Below are 23,022 nucleotides of genomic sequence, written 5' to 3'. Positions count from 1 at the left end.
ACCTGATGCGGTAAATGCTGAGATACCGCCAGTCTATGACTATGGACTCTAAAGTTGTCCCTGGCTCTAGTTTCATACTGATGAAAGTCCCTGCCCCGGACTAAAGTGCACTTCGATTGACAGTACAGGATCACATAAAACATATAGAGACAGGGCAATGTCAGCAAACCTAGCTCCCTAAAAGAGTCCCTACACGACTCTCTGTAATTCAACTTTGCAATAATTCCAATTGCCTTTTTTTGAAGCCTGAAAACGCGTTCCATCTTGTGTTTGGCAGAGCCCCCCACAGTCTTAAGCCATACGCAAAGTGCGGATATATGAGACCAAAATATGCCGTCATTAAGACTTCAGGGGAACAGTATTTCGCTAGGCTTCGCAAGGCAAATATGCCAGAAGTAATTCTAGCACTTAAATTGTTGACGTGGTCGTCCCAGGTCAGACCTTGATCAATGTACATCCCCAGGAATTTCGTGGATCTAGTTTCCTCTAAAAGGATATCGTCCACATACAGCAGGTTGCCTTGCAAATTCCCTTGGTCTTAGGCAGAAATTGATGACATTTGATTTTGATTGGTTCGTTTTCAAATTCCTGTCAGTAAAATACTGAATGCATGAAGTCAGTTCCACAAATGATGTGATTTCCAAATCTTGTGTAGTTTTTCCTTTGAAGCAAATAGTCGTGTCGTCGGCATACTGAATCAGATCACCATGCTGGATCACTGAGTTAAGTCTACAGACGTAAACTAAAAAAAGAATAGGCCCAAGAATAGAACCCTGAGGGACACCGTGGGCTATTTTAATTTTACTAGAGATGACATTCGAAATCTGCACGCATTGATCTCGATTCTTAAGATAAGAAGCAAGCCACGCGTTTGGCAGACCCCGAACGCCACATTTTTGTAACTGGTGCAACAGTGTTTCGTGATGCACACAGTCAAATGCTTTGGATAGGTAAAGAAATATGCTGAGCATAATGATAAAGTTCAGCGTTTCATTCTCCTTGGATGAGAGAATTTTACGAAAATGAATAGTAAAAGACAAACATTTACAGAACTATATGCAATAACTTATTTATATCGTATACATATTACATAGTATCTCTTAAACGGTAGACTATTTTATTTTAAGTTGTTGACACTATTTGATTTCATGTAACACAGTATTTTAAAATATATCTCCGTTGTATCTTATAATACTAGTATAACATAATCATTACAGATATTAATAACATTTCAATCATTTACTTACTACTCCACTTATTAAACCTAAATACTTCTAAGGTTATACAGTACCTTTCAAACATTGTGTGGTGAAGGTATTGGGATTTTGTTTGAGCATATGCCATAAAAAGGAAAACAGGCCAAGAACTGAAAGAGTTTTTTAATTTAAAGTTGAGTGATTTTTAACCCTTTTAATCTAAAATATTTCTGTTGAAATTGCCACATCAGAACTTGGGCAACTTGTCATATATTTCTCTCTAGAATCTCACGAACACAAATTCAGTAGTTAATTTTCCATAGCAGATTATTTTATTTAAATTTCACAAATAATGCTTTCTTATACTTTCCATGACACCTTGATCTCTTAGATGTTTTAAAATACTAGGAAATACTGTCGGCGATTCCGCTATCATTCCCCGGACTAAATCGTAACACTTCTGTGGGTTTTCGACGCTGCTGTCTAGGAGTGTTCGGAATGGTATTGGATGTTTTGCTTGACCATACGGGAGATAGAAGCAAATCATGTAAAGCACCCAAGGACTGAAGATATTTAGTTGCTCTTTCAGTTCATCCAAGGTTATTGATTTAGAGCTCTCAAATTCTGACAGACTTTTGTTGAGATTGTCACAATATATCTTGTACAACTCATCCAGATGGTTCTCTCTGACGTCATTGTCAGCACTTCTCCAGACAAAGTTTATGATATCAATTACTGCAGGTAAATATGAATATATTTGGAAATCTATAATTTTGATAGATTCAACTTTACCAAAATTGTCGTATCTAAACATCATATTTGCGCCATAGCAGTCACGTTGAACAAAACTTTTCAAGCACTTGGTTGATATTTCAGCGGCAATTATAAGACTCCAAATATTATCTGCAATATCGTCCAAGAATTCCACGACGTCTTTGTAATCAGCATTGTTCCTAAATAAATCGGCTAGACTTCTAGCTCCTATGGATATTAAACTACTAAACAATTTTTTCATTTGAGGATGTTCGTCCTTCTGCACATTACCCTCAGTCCCATACACGTCGATGATATTTGGTACTGTTTCGACCATAACTATACTTGCAGCATGCATCCTTGCTGCTGCTTCGAAAAATAGCTTGCAATGATTAAAGTCCAGTTGGTCGAATCTGGTTTTTTCTTTGTAGTTAGACACACATAGATCCTCCAAGACCACAACTGTTGGAACTGATATGGGATAACTTTTGGGGAATATACTAACATCAAAATATTTGGAAAAATGTGGCACAATAATGGAATAAAAATTATGTTCTTTACGGCACATCGTATCTCCCCAATTCAAGCACTCTTTTTCTGGAGGGACTTTAACAATAAGACTGATCTCTCTGGCGTTTACTTCTCCGTCCTTTCTGTATTGCGCTCTCACTCTAAGGATAATACTAGCGAAGTTCAAAGTTTCTGGAAGAACAGGTTCTATCTCAAAACAGATCACTTTACAACTCCCTTCTTCACTACGGAGGCACTCCGTGAGGACCTCCTCATTGAGAAACGTTGGGCGGTAGTTGGACATGGCTCTGGAAAAGAAAAAAAAACATAATACTTACAAATTTGCTTATACTATAAGTGTAATATATAATTTGTTCTGCATTGAGGAAGAGATTATATATGTTGACTGACTAATAATAGGTAAAAATATAACGACAATATACATTTTTTGCAAATTATATTATATTGGGTCTTTTCAATCATTTATTTTATGGTTCATCTTAATAAAAGGATCCCTAATAGATCAAAATTATATTTCTTATACTTTTGGGAAACAAAATAGGCAGATTAAAAGCCACTTAAAAGAAAGCTTTTTAAAACTAATCTACCACGCCTTTGATTTCAGTTTTCTACCAGGGAAGTTGGGCTAAAAGTTTATGTTTTAAAATATTTTTATTGATTTTAAGTATAAATATGTAGAGAAGTTTTAAGTGGAGTAAATAGTTTTAAATAAATCATATTTTAAGACTGCATACACATATAATTTTATTGAAAGTGCACGTATATTATAGGACTGAATATAAATATAAATAGCTACACACATACAAAATTCCGTATTCTCAATTAAATCACCGTTTTATTATTGTAAACTTTGCGGTGGAACACTACAGAAACTGGAATATAGAGCTTCTCCAGAACGGCATTTAAATTTTTCAACTGTCGCTGATAAACCACCTGAATGTTACATATTTATACTATACCTATACCTATTACTATCTCCTTTATAGTACATATACGTTTGTTTATCATATTGGGGACTATCCACAAGAAGTCAGAAAAAATCTTAAATGCCGCAAATCTGACCTAAAAAACTTTTACCGTAGCCAGAATGGCGGTGGTTTATAATTACAGCATGTATAATAAAGCTTACTTATCATTCCTTTTTAGGTAAAATAACGAAACGTCAAAAACCGAACGGCATAATTCTGTTTACACCACATTCCGAAACGGTCTAGGCTTGTTCTGAATGTCACAAAATACTAAGAATCTCATGAGTTCAAGATGAGATTATAGTTTACTTTTTTTACAATATGTGTTCAAGTTGTTTTCCCTCGGAAGTTTTACAGTGAGTAATGGTGTTGTAGCCATCCATAACGTTTCATAGCATCTCAACAGACATGCTTGGCTATTCACGTAGTATTCTTTGTGTTAAGTCTTGTAAGTTAGAGAGATTAATTTTATAAACTTTGCTATCTAAATAAATCCAAAATGGTAGTTCACAAGTTGCAGGACAGAGCTGGTCATTCAAATAGGTCTATCCTACTTCTGAAACGTTCTCAAAGCGTTAATTTCAGTACATTATGTACGTCTATTGCATAATGAGGAAGGCCCAATCCTGTTGAAACCAAACAAAATCCCAGTTTAATCTTTCCACATTCATGAAAACAGTGATAAATCTTTTAACCAACATACGGTGGTAAGCTTTTTCATTCAAATTTCCATCAAGAATAAAAGGATCAATAATATTTTGTGATACAATGCCTGACCACACATTCAGCCTTTTGGAATTCATTCAAGTAAAACTAATTATTTACAATAATCGTCAAGAGGTGCACCCAAAAGAACTGATCGGGAAACACAAGAAAAGGGATCTCTCCAAACAACAATGATTAATGTACTACTTTTAGTCTATTGTTGGCTACAACACCAGCTGCTGTGGAGTGTACATAGAAATGTACGAGACCCTAATAAAGCTAGCATTTGTTTTCATGTTGTTTAAATGATGATTACCTCAAATGGCAGTTTCTTTTAAGGCAATTTTTGGTAAGGTGTATCTTAAAATTTTCAGAATGTTGTGTACAGTCGTTCACAATTCGGAACAAAACTGTTTTCGTACTCTGTGAGGTTTATTGGGTCTTCATTATTTTATGTAATACAAAGAATCATAACTAAGCTTATTCAATAAGCTCAAGTTTCTAACTTTAAACTACCGCCATTTGGGTTACGGTGAACCCTTTGAAGCCGGGTTTATAGGCACCTAATTCTCCTAATAGAGAACGGGAAGGGCCTATGCGATGCAAGTTAAAATCATCAGATTAAGGTACATTTTCTCAGGAAGTATAAAAGCTACACAATTAAAATTTTAACAGCATGAAATAAATTGCTTGGTTAGCAAACACAAGCACTTTCATGTTAAAATATTAAAAAATAAATGTTTAAGAAATGTTTAAAATATTTACTATAAAATAGCTATTTTATTAAGTAATTAATTTTGTGTTTAATGAAAATGGAAACCTATTGTAATAATTTTGCTTAAAAGTCTATAATACAATGCCATCCACATAAAGAAAAAATTCAACCTTCTAGTTTCAGTACTTTCTGAGAAAAGTTTACCTTTATATGAAAAAAATAAAATTTCGGTAAACAAGCAAAGAAGTCAATACTTGTCTTTATTGAAGAATAGATGCCTAAAACATCCCTGCACCATACTGAGGATCATCAGCATTCTCTTCCTCTTCTACAAGGGCAAGTTTTCTTTTAATTCTTGCAACCCATTCCTCCTTAGTCATTTCTTGAGCTACTTTGTCCACCCTTTTTATACGCGTCAAATCTAGGTCGCGAAGCGTGTTTACTGCAGTACTACTCAACTTTAGGTCCAGCTTTTTGTAAATAGTTAATTTACCGCAAAAGCCATTATTGAAACTGAATACTGCATCAAGTACTCCTAGTTTCAAGTTATGCTATCTCACAAAAATATTTTTTGGAATTTTTGACCACACTAAATTATTAAAACTTTCATTCACATTCTGTGTTTTTTGGTGGACACATTTTTTCAAAAGATTGGGATCAGCTAAATATTAAAAAATACTTTTTATAGTTATCATTACACAATAAGGAAGAGAATGCTTATGTTTATAAGTCCCATTGTTGGATAAGGCCTTATTGTATCCACACCAACTGTCAGCCTGTGGGACTTAGGCTATGTTGGGGGTTTTCATCCGTCGATATCTTGCGGAAGTATATAGCCCACACATTTTGTTTTCATTTCTTGTCAGTCTGAACCACCTATTTTAATTTCTAGGCCATAATACTCTTGTAAATCATAAATCTGTTTATCTGTTAGTCTATTTTTACCACCTATGCCTTTACCGTCTTCCAACTTGTAAATTTTCTTGAATGTCTTTTTCAAAATTTTCAATCTAGTGCCCATTCTCTTTTATACATGGTTGACACATTCCAGCTTTTCAATTACTAGGTCCTCTCCATATGGATTATCATTCACTGCCTCCTTGATAATAATATCACTTGAAATACCAATTTACATAGTGTACTATATGAACTGCGCGTAACGCAGACGCCCCCTGGGTCAAAATCCTCGCGAATTCATTTAGTTATTATTTTTTTCAACATGTTTATAACATTTTGTCTGCAAAACTATTGATATTTTCTTAAATAAAACCTTTCAAGGAATCAAAATATGCAAAAAGCAAAAAATAAATAAATAAATTGCCTTCCTGCTCCCCTTAATTTAATGTACAACTCCAGCTATGCTCTCAATTAATATTTTCTTTTATATCCTTACGGATCTTGCCAGAAAGATGGAACATTTTATTTAGCTTAAAACTGACTTTTTAGGTATATTAATTTTGTGTAAAGTTTAATTTCATAGTTTATAAGAATTTAAACAAGAAAATGCCGTTTCTGGTCTTTTTGTAGGTCCTGTATAACATTAACACTAATCCATAATTTTTAATGAAGGCCTTATCATAAATTAAAATAACAATAATCAAATTAATTTATTTTCAGTACTGTTTACTAAGTAACATATTTAGCCACCTGCCCGCTTGTGAATTGTACAAAGAACTGAAAAATTAAGTTTGCACTATCTGGTTCATTAAGGATGTATTTATTCTCATCAGACAAACAGGATTGCTTCAGAATAAACTAAGAAAATATATAAAAAGGAGAATATACATATATATATATATATATATATATATATATATATATATATATATATATATGAGAAAATTGAGTAAGTAGGAATAAAAATAATAATTTCAATAGTCTTTTAAGTTTAGTCGGCATGACATTATTCTATTGCCCTACAGTGAAATAACGCAGTCAGTTTAAACGCTAGTTTAAACTCTTTACCTCTATTTGTTTCCAAACCATCCAAAGGTTGAAGTAAAGTCACTTCTAATCCGATCACTTGTGCCCTGCCTTCTGTAGGTTTATTCTGCCGTCCCTGACGTTTACACACTCCAGCCTTCACAAGCAAATATCGGCTCACAAACTAATGAACTGATAGTACCCACCTTATCGTAGTCAAATAGAGCATAATAACAAAAAGTTTGCCTTAACTGATAGGTTGTACGGTTAGTGAACTCTTATTAAATATCTGTTGTCCACAAAAATTTGTAGAAACCACAATGTAGGCTACCGATTTTATTTATTTTGTAGACAATGGTAAAAAAGTTAGGCTATTTTTCAAGAAAGTTGGGGATGAAAAAGAAGTATTACAATTATTATGTTAGCATGACCGAAAAATGTGTTATATTTCTTTTGAAATAATTGAATAGATCTCGTAAGATTGGTGCAGGCCATGAGGAAAATAAGGAAAAAAAAACTGATCCAAAAAACAGCTCATCCAGAAAACAGCTGATCCCGACGTCTGCGCATTGTTGAACCTGCACTGGCAAATATAGCTTTCTTCTGTCTCCTGATTGTGTCTCACCTCCCTCCTTCTGCCTACATTCCTTTTAATAATTTCATGCCGAGATCATTTTGGTTGTTAAGGATACGTTGTTGTGAGAGCGTACCTTTTACACAAATGTCAAACTTTTATACCGTCTTTAATTTTCTACACCAGCCTTTCAATACTATTATATTTTTTAATTAACATTTGTTGGCAATTATACAATCAGTTATTTTGTAATATGCATAAATCTATAAAGTTTTGTAAAAATGTAATGGAGTCTCTGTGTGTGTATTCAGTTACGTTAAAACTACTGAACCGATTTTACTGAAATTTTACATGGACATTCTTAAGGGTCCCTGGTTTTAATATATAGCTATTCTTATTTCATAATTCCCTCCGGGTTATATATCAACCGGTCTCCGAAGTTGCAAACCTTGGTTTGCAAATTTGTATTTGAGTATATTAAAGCCTGCTAAATGTAATCAACTGTTCTGTGTAAACATTGTTTTATAACAGCACACCAAATGGGTAATTAGTTTAATAATAGTTTCAATCCGTTTAAATTAATTTAATTGACAACACAGAGTACATATTTACAAGTGTAAATTTTATCAAATAATAAGTATGGAGTGCCTGGTTAATACTGTAGTGCAAATATCGAAGAAAACATTTTGATATCAATATAAAGACTGTTATAAAGCCCATTTCAGTTGTTTTCTACATAAGTAGGCTTCTCAGACCTGTATATATGAATTATTAATGCAGATAAATCAAAATCTACAATAAAACAACGAAAACTAATAAAATTGGAGTACTATAGGCCTAGTCCTTTAATGGTCATAGATATCCATTTTATGAATTTTTATCGTGGCAAAAAGATAATATAAACATTGAGGTTAGAAATATATATATAGAAACTTCACTCAAACGAGAATTACTCATACACGAACACATCTAACAAAATTGTGTGCAAAACCGCGGGTAACTACTAGTAAATATATAATAATGTGTTTAATGCTAGCTGAAACGTGTGTACCTATGGAGGTCATGTAATTAAGTCTGGTGTGTTCTTGTAAAGGTGTCAAAAATAATTCATATGCAAGTCCAGTACTAGTATTATTCAAGTATTAGTACGAATTTTAAGTTTTAATGGACACATCAAGATTTTGAGTTTTTTCAATTATTAAACTTTTTAGAGAACCAATACTAATGTTTATACTTCATTGGGAGACTTTTATTTTCTAAGCAGCAGTCACTTACATATTCTGTACAGATTGAGTAAGAAAAGAGTTAATGTATTTAGAAATAGCTAAACATACCAGGTGCCTCATTTATGTAAGTCCGATATATTTTGAAACAAACTTTACTGTTACTTTTTATTTGATTTTATGTGCAGTGTGAGGTATAATACGATAAAAAAATGCCACCAAAGCCTCTAAAACATCTTTTGTAAAAGTTTTGTACAATTATATTTTCTATATCCCGCTAAATTAATGTTGTTTCTTGATTGGAGTCTTATAAGGGCCAATGAGATCAAAATTCATAAACCGACTTGAACAATTCATTTTATTGCAACATATGCATTTCTTTGACAGTTATTTTATTACTATACATTGGACTGTGAGTGGCTATTATACAAAAAGTATTAGCCGTTTTTAATAGAGAAGAGAATTTTGCAAATTTTTAACCACTGTTTATCTCAAGGAAAGTTTGTCAAAAATCCACAATTTAAAATTGCGTTAATTTACGTGCCTTTTAGTTTTATTTTAACATTCTTACTTTAGCTCTTAATTTAGTAGATGTTTGAAACAGTAATACCGAAGGAAAACAACCAGGTCAACCTTAAGTCTCAGCACATCAAAACTCAGTTTACGCCGAACTATCAATGATAAAATCTTAGTTCAAAAATTAAAATATGATCTATTAACAATTGAACATTAACCTCCATTAATACAGGTTACGTTTTATTCTCTTTTAAACATGAAATTTAAAAGATTATTTACATCTTATAACCAACCTTACTTTTCACTTCAATCACACAGAACATGAATGAATGAATAAACATAATGTATATTATTCAGGCTTTTATAAGTAAAATTATGACAAACCAAACTTAAAGCTGAATTGGCTGCCAAAATCATGAAATAGTTAAACCTTTTCAAATAAAGAGATGTATACGTTTCGTACGGTAATTATAATAATTTTTTTGGTTATTTATAAATTGTATATATTACAAAACAAAACTTAGAGATACCATTCTTCTCGAAATTATATATCATCAGCTGTTCTTCAGTATATAACAAGCTTTAGAAAAAATCAATAATTAAATGGTTCAAGCTTTATGGCAATGACATGCCTAGGTAACCGGTATAAAAACTAAACCATTTATAAACCAGAATACAGAAATGTCTGTGTAATAACGCTTGCACAAAGCTAGATTGGTTCGGGTGTATAATGAAGCCTGTTAACCATTACTTTAATTACTTACTCTTTGTAGATACAATGCAAGTTATCTTTATTCTATGTGCGTACAATAAGGTCTTATGTAACATAGCGATATTAGGCAAGACTTTTTAAATTGGTGAGGGCCATCAATTGAAACATCCTTGGTGTAACTTAAACGCAGTTCTAATCATATAATCTATTTCTTAAAATTGAATACGTTCTTTAACTTTAAAACTACTTTAGAAAATGTGTAACATTCAATTCTATCTTTAGCCCTTTACGAATTTGGAATATAAATTCAGGCACGGGTAGTATAGTATTTGTTCTTAGAGCAAACTGATTTCATAAAAATTAGTTTTAATATTTGCTATGGTCTTTTGTTTCTTCTTCTATCAGCTATGAATGAAACCTACGTGGCCACATTAATTTGTGAAAAAAATCTGGAAAAACAGAAATAACCTTTTCTAAGAACTTCTGAATTTAAAAGAATCATCACACAGTATCAAAGTGGGTGAGAGAGAGAATTCCGCTACTACGTCTATATTGCATTGTGAATTCTAAAAAATCGTTTCTCATTTATCATACTTGAGCACAACTGAAGTGAACTGATTGTAAACGAGAAAAAAATCAGAATACCTATTTTAATTTTAAGTTCTAAGAAAGCCTCATACAGACAACTATTAAAATAGCTTTCATTAATGAGTTTTTTGTAAATTTTATTGTTTAAATAATAATTTACTTTAAATATAGTATAACATAAATAACGCAAAGTACACACAATCCTACACTATGTATTGATTAAAACTTATAGATCCCTCGTCTAATAATTGGTTTCAAAAATTGAATTGACCAAATGAACTAGAAAAACACTTTTCAGTTTAATGGGGAAGGACGTTTGAGACTCGAAATAAATCAAAACCTTCATATTTAGTGATGTGGTAAGATCATTGTTTCAGTAAAAGTGAAAGAACTCACGTAAAATAATTTTACAGTGCATTGTTTGAATTTTATTTCATTTCATTTTCCTTGTTATCAGTATAAGGAACGAGCATAATTTAATTTGGGTGCCAAGAAAAATAAAAATAAATTACAGAAATTTCAATATCGAATATAATGTTATATAAATAAAACACAGTAATTATCAATACCTATTTTTAAACTAGTATAACATGAAAACTTAATTGAGATGATGTATTACTTAACTAATAAATGTATTAGAGATAGATTACTTTATAATAAATAAATTGTATTTGATATGCATTGAAGTGCAAACATATTGTTTAACTGTAACATGGTTAAATTTCACTATCAGCATACTAAGGAGATTATTATACTTTACAAACCATTATACAACATTTGAATGTGATAGAATAGGCTCCATTCATTATCCACAAAAATGAATGAATATTTTTGTAGTTTTTACCCGTTTTGTATTAATAATCAACATTGCCGTGGAAAATTGCATTAATTAAGCGTATTAAATAATTCTAAACAGGATTATTACTGTCATGTACTTATCAGTAGTATAGCAATTTTTATTTTTAATTTTGCTTTCTACAAAATTAAACGAATTTTAAGACAACTAAAGTGGAAATTGAGCATTGTTAGTGGATGTTCCGAATATTAACTGCTACTTAAACGTTGCTATAAGCACATTTTGAGGCCGCTCACAAAATTGATCAATTTCTCATTTGAAACTGGAAATTTTCCATCTTCTTTAAAGCCTGCCAAAGTCATTCCGATTTTCAAAAAAGGCGATCCTTGCCTCGCAAGCAACTATCGTCCAATCTCAATTCTTCCTGTGTCCAGCAAATTTTTGAAAAATTATTCTATGAAAGACTGGAAAGCTTTCTAGAAAAAAACAAAATTCTGAATCCAGTACAATTTGGATTAAGAAAAAACAAATCCACTATTGACGCGGTGAACAGCCTTCTGGACAATGTTGTCGATGGAATGGAAGGTCGTGAACATGTGCTAAGCATATTCCTCGATCTTTCCAAAGCCTTTGACTGTGTGCATCACGGGACACTGTTGCAACAGTTAGAAAAATGTGGCGTCCGGGGTCTCCCACACTTATGGCTCACATCTTATCTAAAAAATCGAGATCAGCGTGTGATGATCTCGAGCGTAGTTTCCAGCAAAATAAAAATGGCTCATGGTGTCCCTCAGGGATCTATCCTTGGACCTCTCCTTTTCCTGATTTATGTCTGTAGATTGAACTCAGTAATCCAACTTGGGGCACTGGTTCAATATGCTGACGACACGACTCTATGTTTCAAAAGCAATTCAAAACAAGACCTGGAAATCAAATCTTTTGTGGGATTGAACGCATGCATTCAATATTTCACAGAATTGAACTTGACAACAAACCAGTCAAAATCAACCGTCATCAATTATTGTCTTCGTCAGAATGATCATGCGATGCGACCTTCTGTCTTTGCGGATGATGCCCTTTAAGAGGATACAGATTCCATAAAGTTTCTGGGGATGTTCCTTGACAGAGGACTGACCTGGAATGATCATGTTGATAGCATCTGTGCTAGAGTTACCACAGGCGTATTTGCCCTACGGCACCTAGCAAAGTTCTGTACCCTAGAGGTTCTAAAAACGGCCTATTACGACCTAATCCATCCACATCTTGTGTATGGATTAAGACTCTGGGGAGGATGTGCCAAAAACAAAATGGAAAGAGTTTTCAGGCTCCAAAAAAAAAGCAGTCAGGATAATTTTAAAACTGAATTATAGAGAGTCGTGCAGGGCATCTTTCGGGGAGCTGGGATTGATGACATTGCCCTGCCTTTACGTTTTTGAGGTGATCGTGTACTGCAGATCTAGATGTGCCTTGATAAGTGGCAGGGACGTTCACCAATATGAAACTAGAGGCAGGGACAACTTGCGAATTCATCAACGCAGACTGACATTATCGCAACACCTCCCTCAGCAGGTGGGTGTCAGACTAATCAACAAGCTCCCTGAGGATATCAAAAACTCCAACAACCTCAATCAATTCAAAACTCGTCTCAGACGCCTGTTGGTGTCTAAAGCGGTTTACTCGGTTGATGAATTCATGACGAGCCGTTGGGATGATTGAAAATCATGGATCCGAAGTCTGTGTGATTGTGTCGTGAGAATGCTGAGATGTAAGTATGACTGTAAGTGAATGTGTAGTTAGGATATATTTTATGATGCATTTGACTATTGTAATACAATGTTATATATTGTCAAACACGCAATAAAGAGATTATGAATAATTATGAATTAACACCTCAGAGTGACAAATTTCAACTTTTCCAATAAAGTGTATTGACAGTTCCAGCTAATCTAAACCATATCCCTATTGTCTCACCAAAGAGTTGTAGGATGTTGGCTGATTGCTTTCAATCAAAAGTAATATTAAATAAGGTTTTTTATAATTTATTTTGACTGACTGAGCGTTAGAAAATATCAATGCAAACATAACTGCTTTATTTAAAGTAATAGATATAAAATAACAGAGTGTAGAAACACTATAAGGACATATAATGTACTATATTTAATGAAAGGGACCTACTGGTCTTTAGAAATATACTAAAAACTAATAACAAAATCGCATGAGTTTATAAAGAGATTTATGAAACTCTAGGGTCCGTAGAACGAGCACTACCAGTTCAGACAATATTTTGAATCTGTGGAATAAGTTTTTCCTTTCTTTAAGTAATGGTATGTTTAAGTACCATTTCAGAACGAAAATTACCTTGTTTTATATTTTTAGATTTTATGTTAGTCAATATTTTATTCGATTAACACAATGTATGTACATTTATCCGAAAATACTCTTAAAGAAAGTTAAACGAATATGTGGAATACATTTGAAAACACGTTCAGTACCTATTATATTATTAAACAATATACACTAATACATGAAACTGTATCAATATTTGTACCTAAAGTAGTTTATATTATTTTTGTACATTTATTACTGCATAAATTTATAGAAATCTTTTACTTCTGACGTTCAGCGAATAATAACGTTACGTTGATTAATTAGAATTTTGTAATGAAACATATTTTATTGAGTGGAAATAAAATAATGTTTACTAAAAAGGTAGGATGTTATAAACCTGATCACTTAAAATATAACACGTTAAATGTATAAATAGGATATTTTTATGAGCAATCACATCGCGTAATAGCATGTTTTCAAGAATAACAGGACAACAATAACAGTTTTAATATTCCGATTCCAGGTCCATAGTGGGTCTGTTTACTCACATCGCACTCCACTGTTGTTATTACTGACAATAAATTCTTTTTTTCCTACCACTTCGGTCACATCCACATACCTGGAATTCATCGCAGGGGATTAAAATATATAAATCTGATATAAATCAACGAAGCACTGTTTAACAGATTTTAAGGACAGTTGAATTCAAAATTATTTGTTGTGTTTATTCTTTATAACAGCAAAAAAAAATATTTAATTTAAAAGAATTTCTCATTAGGTAAGTCATGTTTTGGTTTAGTTAATATTTTATATATTCACTACAATTGAGCCTAAACTATTCCTTATAATGTACTCGTATATTTAGCATTGGGTCATATAGCAACATCATACTGCCTCTATCTATAAAAATGTAGTTCCAGTCGTGTTTTTGTGGTCAAATTTAAACAGTTTTACAGATTCTACAGTATGTGTATTAATTCGTGTCAATGTTAAAACTATAAATATAAACTATGCCAATGTTATATTCTCATTTATCAACACCTTGCTTAGCTGTTAACTGGTATTGAATAATGTTATACAGACTGTAGTTTAGTTATATTACATACTATTTTAAATAATGGGTTAACTGAAATATTTATAGCAATACGAGATACGTAAAATGTTTCTAACTACAATTCTTAGTTGTAACAGTAACGTAATATAGCGAATGGACCGAGAAGCAACCTGTTTAGATTCGGATTAACATTTTTGTGTGTAACAATTTACAAAGTACCGATGGGATGGAAAAGATTATTTCACAGTTCAAGGAATGGGTTTTAACTTTGGTGAATTATCAGGCTGTAACGTATAATTGTGCTTTCTTGGAGTTCAGATTGTTCACGGCGCAACTGCATCCTCATAACATAACAACAACTGCGCAACATAAAAACAACTCGAGAAAAGTAGAGATTTGATGTCCAAAGCCGAATTGTACTACGCACCAGAGTCAGGGATTCTATTGACGTAATTTAGAATCACCATTGTACAATTGTCACCACGTCAAACATCACAATGATAATGCAGCTATGGTAGTAAGGGGTAATTCTACGCAAATGTTGAGTTTAGCTTCATTTCACCTTCCGCTTGGTATAAAATCTAAAATTTGACACTACCACAGACGTAAATCCAAATTTGGACAGGATTAGATAGTAACACCTGTTCATTTACACTACAATGTTTCCGTTGGGCCTACAAGAATGAGTTTTTTTCTCTATATATATCTAACCTGTAAAAAATGCAACAAAACACCAAGAAGAAGTCATCGTTTTGCCGAGAAGTACGTTTTGAATACTGAAATCGTGGCCATTGCCATTCTTTTGGTCTTGCTTGATCACTCTAGAGTCAGTAGTCACTCAAGAGTCCAGTAGTGAAGTCTGCGACAGTGTCAGTTCTCAGAACCTGCACTAAGCGGGGGATGATCTGGAACTAAACTCAACATTCACATCACAAATATTAAAATAGTTGCATTGGAAGCGGCTGTATCTGATAACTGGAGGAGTTGTGTTATATGGATAATGAAGGAATCCGTAATCTTGACTTGACCTTCAATATTGTTTAATACATATGTGTTATTGATATTCCTATGGTTAGCGGTTTGGCGCATAAGTGTAATGCTTGGTTCTTTGATCATAAAAATTATTACAACTAGACCGGTTTTAGAGGTATTTAGGATACCAATATCATCTTATTATCGTTTACGACCATTTGCAACTTAAATCAATATCTTCAAAGATCTGGAATATTCACGAGCTTATATACAACACCTTCTTGCTACCAAGAATCCTGTCGGTATCTACAACGAAGCCATTCCCAAGTAAAAACAAAATTACCATCACCGGGATGTGGAGGGTTGAGTATTCCATTGAAATTTGTTACTTTTACAGTTTTTTTTATAAATTTTTGTCTGTATTGTAAGTATTATCAACTCAAATGATTTCTTTCGTTTCTTTCCGATTTTATATACATAATTTATCAACATAATCTTTGCTACTATTCATGGCAGTACTCAAGAAGGATAACTAACTGTGAAAGAAAGGCTTTATTCGTATTACTTTAAGATGACAGAAGAATAATAGGGAAAGCAGTATATTGTTATAGTTAAACTAAATGATTTACCATGATTTATTAAGTCATTTACAATTTATGTGTGGTAAAATGATAAATTGAAACCAAGTGATTTTATTGACGATGTTACGTATTATTATTGTCACTGTAGATGAAAAGTGGTGACGTCACACACATTTGAAGCGAATATTGAAATCCCACATTGTTAATACTCTTTCATTGTCAACTTAAAAAAGTTAAGTGACTTGACAAACTTAAGTGATTTTTCGTATCTCTTCTGACCCAAAATTGACTCAACTGCTAAATATTTACATCCAATAAATTATATTTAAGCAATTATCTTTAATTTACATTAAAATCATTACGTAGTACATAACATGTAATAGGATATATTTTATTAGGTTTTATAAATAGGTTTAATGATATTTCTAATGAAATCTTAAATTAAAAATGCAACAAGAGTACCATGCAATGAATGAGCCTGTTAACTTCCTGTCTGAATAGAATTTTACTATTCTCATCGACGTTGATGTTGCTAATATGAAATAAAAGTGTAATTAAATCATATTTTTAACTGCACGAAATACTAATACCAACCAATTTCATAAACAATATAAAAAAATATAGTCATAATATTTTCTGAAGTAATTCAGCACATTAAAATTACGAATATTAAACCGTATAAATACATGTTTAACAATTATTCATGTAAATATATTTATAACGTTGCTATGGTTGCTGTTGTGAAACAATCTACAAATTAGGTTTTATTATTGATTGATAACCAAAACAGAAATTAAAAACTCCGTGAAAGAAACAGAAAATCTTACCCTATGTAGAAATACACAGATATTGTTTGTTATATATGTCAATCATAAAAAAATGTTTCAACTGATATGACCAGAACGTATTTTAAGATTTTATTCCTTCATGCAGTAGAGTTCAAAAATGATGGAGAGAATGGTCAGTGGTCTGAGCATATTGTAAAGTCCTGAACCTCTCTTTTATAGTGAAAATTTAAAATTTGAAGTATAATTTGTTTACAACATCGCTGGAGATTTGAAAGATTTCCAGATATCTTGTAAGCAAAGGTATGGTAACTAATTTAACAAGTATGTTAAAATCAATGAGTTTCAAAAAATTTTAAAATTATTGATGAATTCAACTTAACCTTAACTCATTAGATAAAATAAAAAAAAAATTATTTTTACTCATTGGAGAGTAAATAACATTATATGTATTATTTGAAAAATCACTTTATTGTCATATACTTACGTTAATAGATAATCTGCACCAGTTTATTTTTCACATGAAAAGCAACTTAGGTTGCAGAATTTTCACTCCTCAGATATAATATACAGATAGTTTATATTACGTGTTTGAATACTTTGCAGTAATACTATTGGGATACTGTTTAAGAATATTTATATCAGGTTTTAATTAAAGTACCCCCTTGTTATCAATTAAATTTATGGTGAGTTCAATAATTCAAGAATTCAATAATTTGTAACCATGACAATTTGAGATATGCCAATAAACGTCTATGATAATATGACTACCTAATGTTTCAGTGTACCACTATTCTACATTATCCTACCACGATCGCCTAATTTCCTTACTTTGAAGTTGATCCAGACTTTATACATGGGCAAGTTTAGCCGTGAATGAACAAATTTGTATTATTTCCTTGGCAACTGATGTTTGAGGATTTGACAAATATGAATGCATTAGTAATTATCAGTAAGAAAAGGTTAATCAGGAACCAAGTAGGGAACTTGTGAAATAACAATTTAACAAGAGATTAAGATAACCTTATTGATTATTGCCCATCTTACATCTTGTGACTCTGTTTTAATCTAAATGGCAATGTCAGCTAAAGTTTACCATTTTAATGGTGAGTTAAATTTTCTTTCTTTAAAATAAGTAAAAGCAAAATTTTATTCTTTATAATATGACTTAGTTGATTATTTAATGACAAAAAATAAGTTCTCAATTTACCGTGCTTGCAAATGTTAATCATTATTAGAGATGTAGCCACGAAAAGTGTTTTATAAATATGTATAACACAATATGAATAAACCTTTAACACTTTTTAAACTTTTATTTTTCTTACGATGTACGTTTCGAAATCTGTGATTTCATCTTCAGGTACATAAGATATATGATTTTTGATTTGATATACATATGTTAATCATTATATTGATTTCTCTGATATCAAGTGCTTTAATTTACAGGTAAATGATATTAACCTTAAAATTACCATAACTTTGTATATTGATTCTTTACAAAGTTGTTATTTAACAATCTGTGCTAAATTTATGTTTTTTAATTCTTTATTATTTTACAAATTTCACCTATTTCATTAAAATTTTAAGAACTAAACCGTGTAATTAAAAACTATTTAACATACGGGCTGAACAAATTTTATATTTATATAATTTGTTATATATATATATATATATATAAAACTTTACATGCTTGATATATATATATATATATATATATATATATAATATAAATATATATATATATATATATATATATATATATATATATATATAAAACTGGCAATACTAACGGAACATCAAAACATATGTTATTTCAAATGTAGCTCCTAGACGCACCATACTAATATTATGCTTTACAAAAATGCACCAAAAGATGGTATTCCAAGTATTTTGACGCTCAACAACCTCCTCTAAAGAAGCAGCTACAAAAGTCATCATGTGCGGACCATGCTCCACCTCGTTTGTGCTTCCTTCAACGTAGCAAGTGTCCCAACAAACTACACCCCTGTAGGTATTTTCGTTTGAACGTTATTATGCCTACTGACAGATAAAAATTACATTTCGTTCATCAGAGAAGAGCGGGAGAGTCCAGAGTGAAAGGAATACTCTACTAAGTGATTGCGTTCGGGCTGAAGAAAAACTACCAAATTATCTGAAGGTAAGTGAAGTTTTGTTTCTTGTGTTGGCTGAGCGTTAGCGAAGTCTATCATTCGAGGTGCCTGAAAATTTACATTTCTCTCTTTGAATATGTTTGTCTGCCGAACGATATTCCAAAACAAACGGACATATCGATTTGAAGATTACTATGAAGTTTAATTTTATATAAATCCGAGTTTGATGATAAGGAATGTAATAGGTTTTGCTCACCGTGTAAGCGAACATTCTAAACTGATTACATAGGATAATCATAATGACAGTGCTAAAATCGCAGGGTAAATACAGTTTTAACTAAACTACTTTCACATGACACTTCACATGCGGAATAATTAAGGCCGTACAAACATGAAAATAGGCTTGATAAGCAGCAACCTCTGTGAAGGCTCTTACGCGGCGACACGTGGCGCGGTGTTATCCTATCTTGAGTATGAAAACTTATCTCACTGACTCTTATGATTCTTCCTCTCAGTTCGATATTGATGTAGAGTTTTAATATCATCTGTCACCTACATAGGTGAATTTGAAAGTCTGTGCACACATTTAGGGTTGAACCAATAAACTGTTATTTCATCTGAGACTCCGCTAGGGTATTTCTAATTAGGGAATTTGTGGAACCCAAAACATCTAATCTGGATCATTAGTACTGGGGTCCCTCGGTTTTGGTTGCTGCAAAACTGTTTAAAGAGCGTCTCATTTTCAATATATAGATACTCTTCTTCTGCTTTTCATTCCTACGAGAACGCCGTCTGAGAGATGTAATGAACACCATCTCACCGCCATGCTAGCAGGGAACATTGCAGGTTCTACTGCTAAGTATAAACAAGCCAGAAGTTAACCTCCCAAGGAAATATATTTGTAATTATCCTGTAGTAATAAATTTAGCTACATAAAATTATTTTAATCGTACAGTATTTATTTATAATTCCCTTAAGAGTGAACTGTTAATAATACTTATAATTTAATTTTTTTCAAATAGATAGTGTGTGTATATTAATACGCATTTATTCATAAGTTGAATTCATTATTTAATATTCAGCTAATCGTGAGTTGGAATATTTTGCATACTGTTTAAACTACCAGGCTATTTATTTACATTAGCTAGAGCTGATATCAAAGTTGCCTTTTGTTAACTTTCCTAAAAGTTACAAGCAAATATGCTAACTGGCTTCAACACAGCTGCTATTTAGTGCAATGGTTATTTCATTAAACACTTGGGTCTAGTAATGAGTAATATTAGTTATCGTGTATTAGTTAGTAAATAAGTCATGGTAATTATATATTCCAAGTATGTGTGTGTGTGTGTGTGTGTGTGTTTGTGTGTATCCTTATTAGTGATCCTCTTATACTTTTCTCTAAAGATATCGCAAAATTTACGTCGATATTTATGATATCCACAATACTTCATTTGGAATCATCCTAGCCTTAGCTACTTTTGATTTTAAAATTGTAGAAGAGTAAATATGTCTATATCATTTATTGGTCAGTAAAATATTGCAAAAACTGTTATGTAATTAGATATTTTAAAACAATTAATTAGTGTTTTATTGCATTCAAAATTGAAACAAATCTTATATTTTAAATCCAAACTAAAGCTATAAAAAGTATCAAAACATGTCTTTTTGTTTTCAAAATACCGTAAAATGTTTAGGCCTGAAGGCGTTCTATGTTGATTAATACAAAGCATATTTTTTATTTAGACTAATTTAGTCTTTTAGAATTAAATAAAACCTTACAGATTGGTAGAAACAGAAAATAACAATTTTTACAGCATATTTGTTTATTTTCAACGAGAGTTGTATTTTAAAAAATATATATCAAAATTAAAGAAGATACGACTTGTTTCAATTTACTGACGAGTAGTAAAAGTTTATGAAGAATGTAACTGCAAAAAGGCTAATTTTAGAGTTTATTAGAGTTATAATTAAAAATCTAAAAATACCTATAAAATATTTATTGAAATGATATAAAATACTAATATTTATTCTGATATAAATACATATAAGTATTTTGTATAGTTTAACAAATTTACTTAAAAATTATTACTAACGGAATAAACTACAAACATTATTACTTACGTTTATGTTAGTTAACTCTTGCCATCACTAGAGCAATAGAATTAAACACACTATCATTTCAGAAATCTCTCTATTTCGCCAGCATCATTGAATCAGTGTAATATACAACTTTCTCAATCATTCGATGCTACTGAGCACATATATGTAGCCAATAACCTTTCCCAAGGTAATAGCACTAACTACTCGTATCTTACCAACCGCAATTTCGCTTTTACAATCAGCTGGCTCGGCCGGCAATCTTATCTTACTTTGTGTTAATTGCTGTCTTACTCGTATCTTACTAAAATTACATTGTCTAGACTCATATTTTCGTACAGTTAAAGATAATGTAGAGAAATAGTAGACATAGCATTACAAATTACTTTAAGCTAGTAATTTTGTTATTACGTGGCAAAAATTACATTTATATTCTTTATGAAAGTGAGTAAAAATTATGTAATTTAGCATTTCATATGTAATTGCTATTCTCAGTTATTCAACAATTAAAATAATGTAAAAATTTAATATGTTAATAACAACTTACATGGCTAGGTGGGTTTGGATTTTGCATATTTAAACATTTTTGTGTATATTGACTATATCTTAAAATTTTGATGGATTAAAACTTTGAGTATTTAAGACAATTTTGACATACTTAATTAATTTGGTAATACAAGAAAGCACAATATTATGCATAATTTTCTATGAATGGCATGATACAGTTAAAGAATTATTTAAAAATATCTAGATAAACAAAGGAAAGAAAACCGCAAACTATAGGAACTAACGACTATTTTCATGAAGTATAATAGAAAACAATTTTTGTTAATAGGTATATGAATACCATTGAGGAGTAAAACTCTGCTGCAGGTTTAATTAAAATACTAGTAGATTTGGTTCAAGCGAGCTACATTCTTAGACTAGAGTTATTTGGCTGAGAGCAATTCAAGTTAGGTAATTACTTTTCACATTTTGTTTGTCTGTATTTTGTATTTGTGGATAGTCAAAGAGTAATATTATATTTTTCGTCTTGGCATTCTAAAAATGTATATAATGCAGAAAATAAATGGATTATTTGTAATTAATGACTGTTTCCTCCTGTATTTAAATGTTATGAAAATATAAAAAAAACTCACAGTAGTTTCAAACTTATAATATAAATAATTATCTAAATGTATAAAATCATAACGTAAAGAGAGCTAAGAAATAATAATCTCTATTATCGGTTATAGTATTAACTAAATCTTAAAATATAATTTTATCAGGGGTATCCTTTAGTACCTATCCATATATGGTGACAAAACATCTACTAGTTTATGAATATTGGTGGGCGGAAAATGTTATGGGTATTTACAATCAGAATACCTTTGCATATTATACAATATTAAGATTTTAAAAGATTTAGTGTGTTGATCTTAAGATTTAGATTAAGTTGCTTGTTGCGTTAAATTACAGGATTTGAATATAGAATTTTGATTTTATGTCGTTGCACACACACCACTCTTAGGGATTGGTAGAGTTTAGGAAAGTTGAACTTTATACAACTTTTATGAGATTTTCTGGATTAAAACAAATGGGAATAATTAAACTTTGTTTATACTGGACGAATTTAATATTCTTAAAATAAATTTTAAGAGTATACAAAGAGTATATACAGTTGCGTAGGTTAAATGTTAAGTACTTTTACAATAAAATAATTTAAAATTATACATTTTTGTAATTATAACTAAAGTAAAGTTAGAAAATTGTTTCATCTTGAGTTTTCTTTTATATTTCCTCTAGCATTTTTAAATAATCACGGTATTTTTTATTAGTTTCTTTCCGATATAAATATATTATTCCTTGGAAAATCTTAATGTTCATGATAGTTAACTTGCAAATGGAACTACTT

General features: G+C 31.3%; 2 protein-coding genes across 2 annotated transcripts in view; both read right to left on the bottom strand.

Moving 5' to 3' along the window:
• The window catches only part of LOC124353706 (probable chitinase 10), a 476,771-nt gene that overhangs the window by 47,074 nt on the left and 406,675 nt on the right, over window positions 1-23,022 (bottom strand). The window lies entirely within an intron of this gene.
• Window positions 894-21,348, bottom strand: LOC124353705. Its single transcript, XM_046803676.1, has 2 exons — window positions 21,153-21,348; window positions 894-2,767 (listed from the first exon to the last, which is right to left on the bottom strand). Exon 2 carries the CDS (start codon window positions 2,761-2,763, stop codon window positions 1,540-1,542), a length of 1,224 nt encoding a protein of 407 aa, XP_046659632.1. The 5' UTR covers window positions 2,764-2,767; window positions 21,153-21,348; the 3' UTR covers window positions 894-1,539.

The sequence above is a fragment of the Homalodisca vitripennis genome, chromosome 2 (genome assembly GCF_021130785.1).
Source record: "Homalodisca vitripennis isolate AUS2020 chromosome 2, UT_GWSS_2.1, whole genome shotgun sequence".
Taxonomy (NCBI): Eukaryota; Metazoa; Arthropoda; class Insecta; order Hemiptera; family Cicadellidae; genus Homalodisca; species Homalodisca vitripennis.
Note: the sequence above shows the minus strand (reverse complement) of the source record. Positions and strands in the feature narration are given on the sequence as shown.

Coding starts and splice junctions, on each gene's coding strand:
- LOC124353705 (XM_046803676.1), bottom strand. CDS start 2,763: ATGTCCAACTACCGCCCAACGTTTCTCAATGAGGAGGTCCTCACGGAG.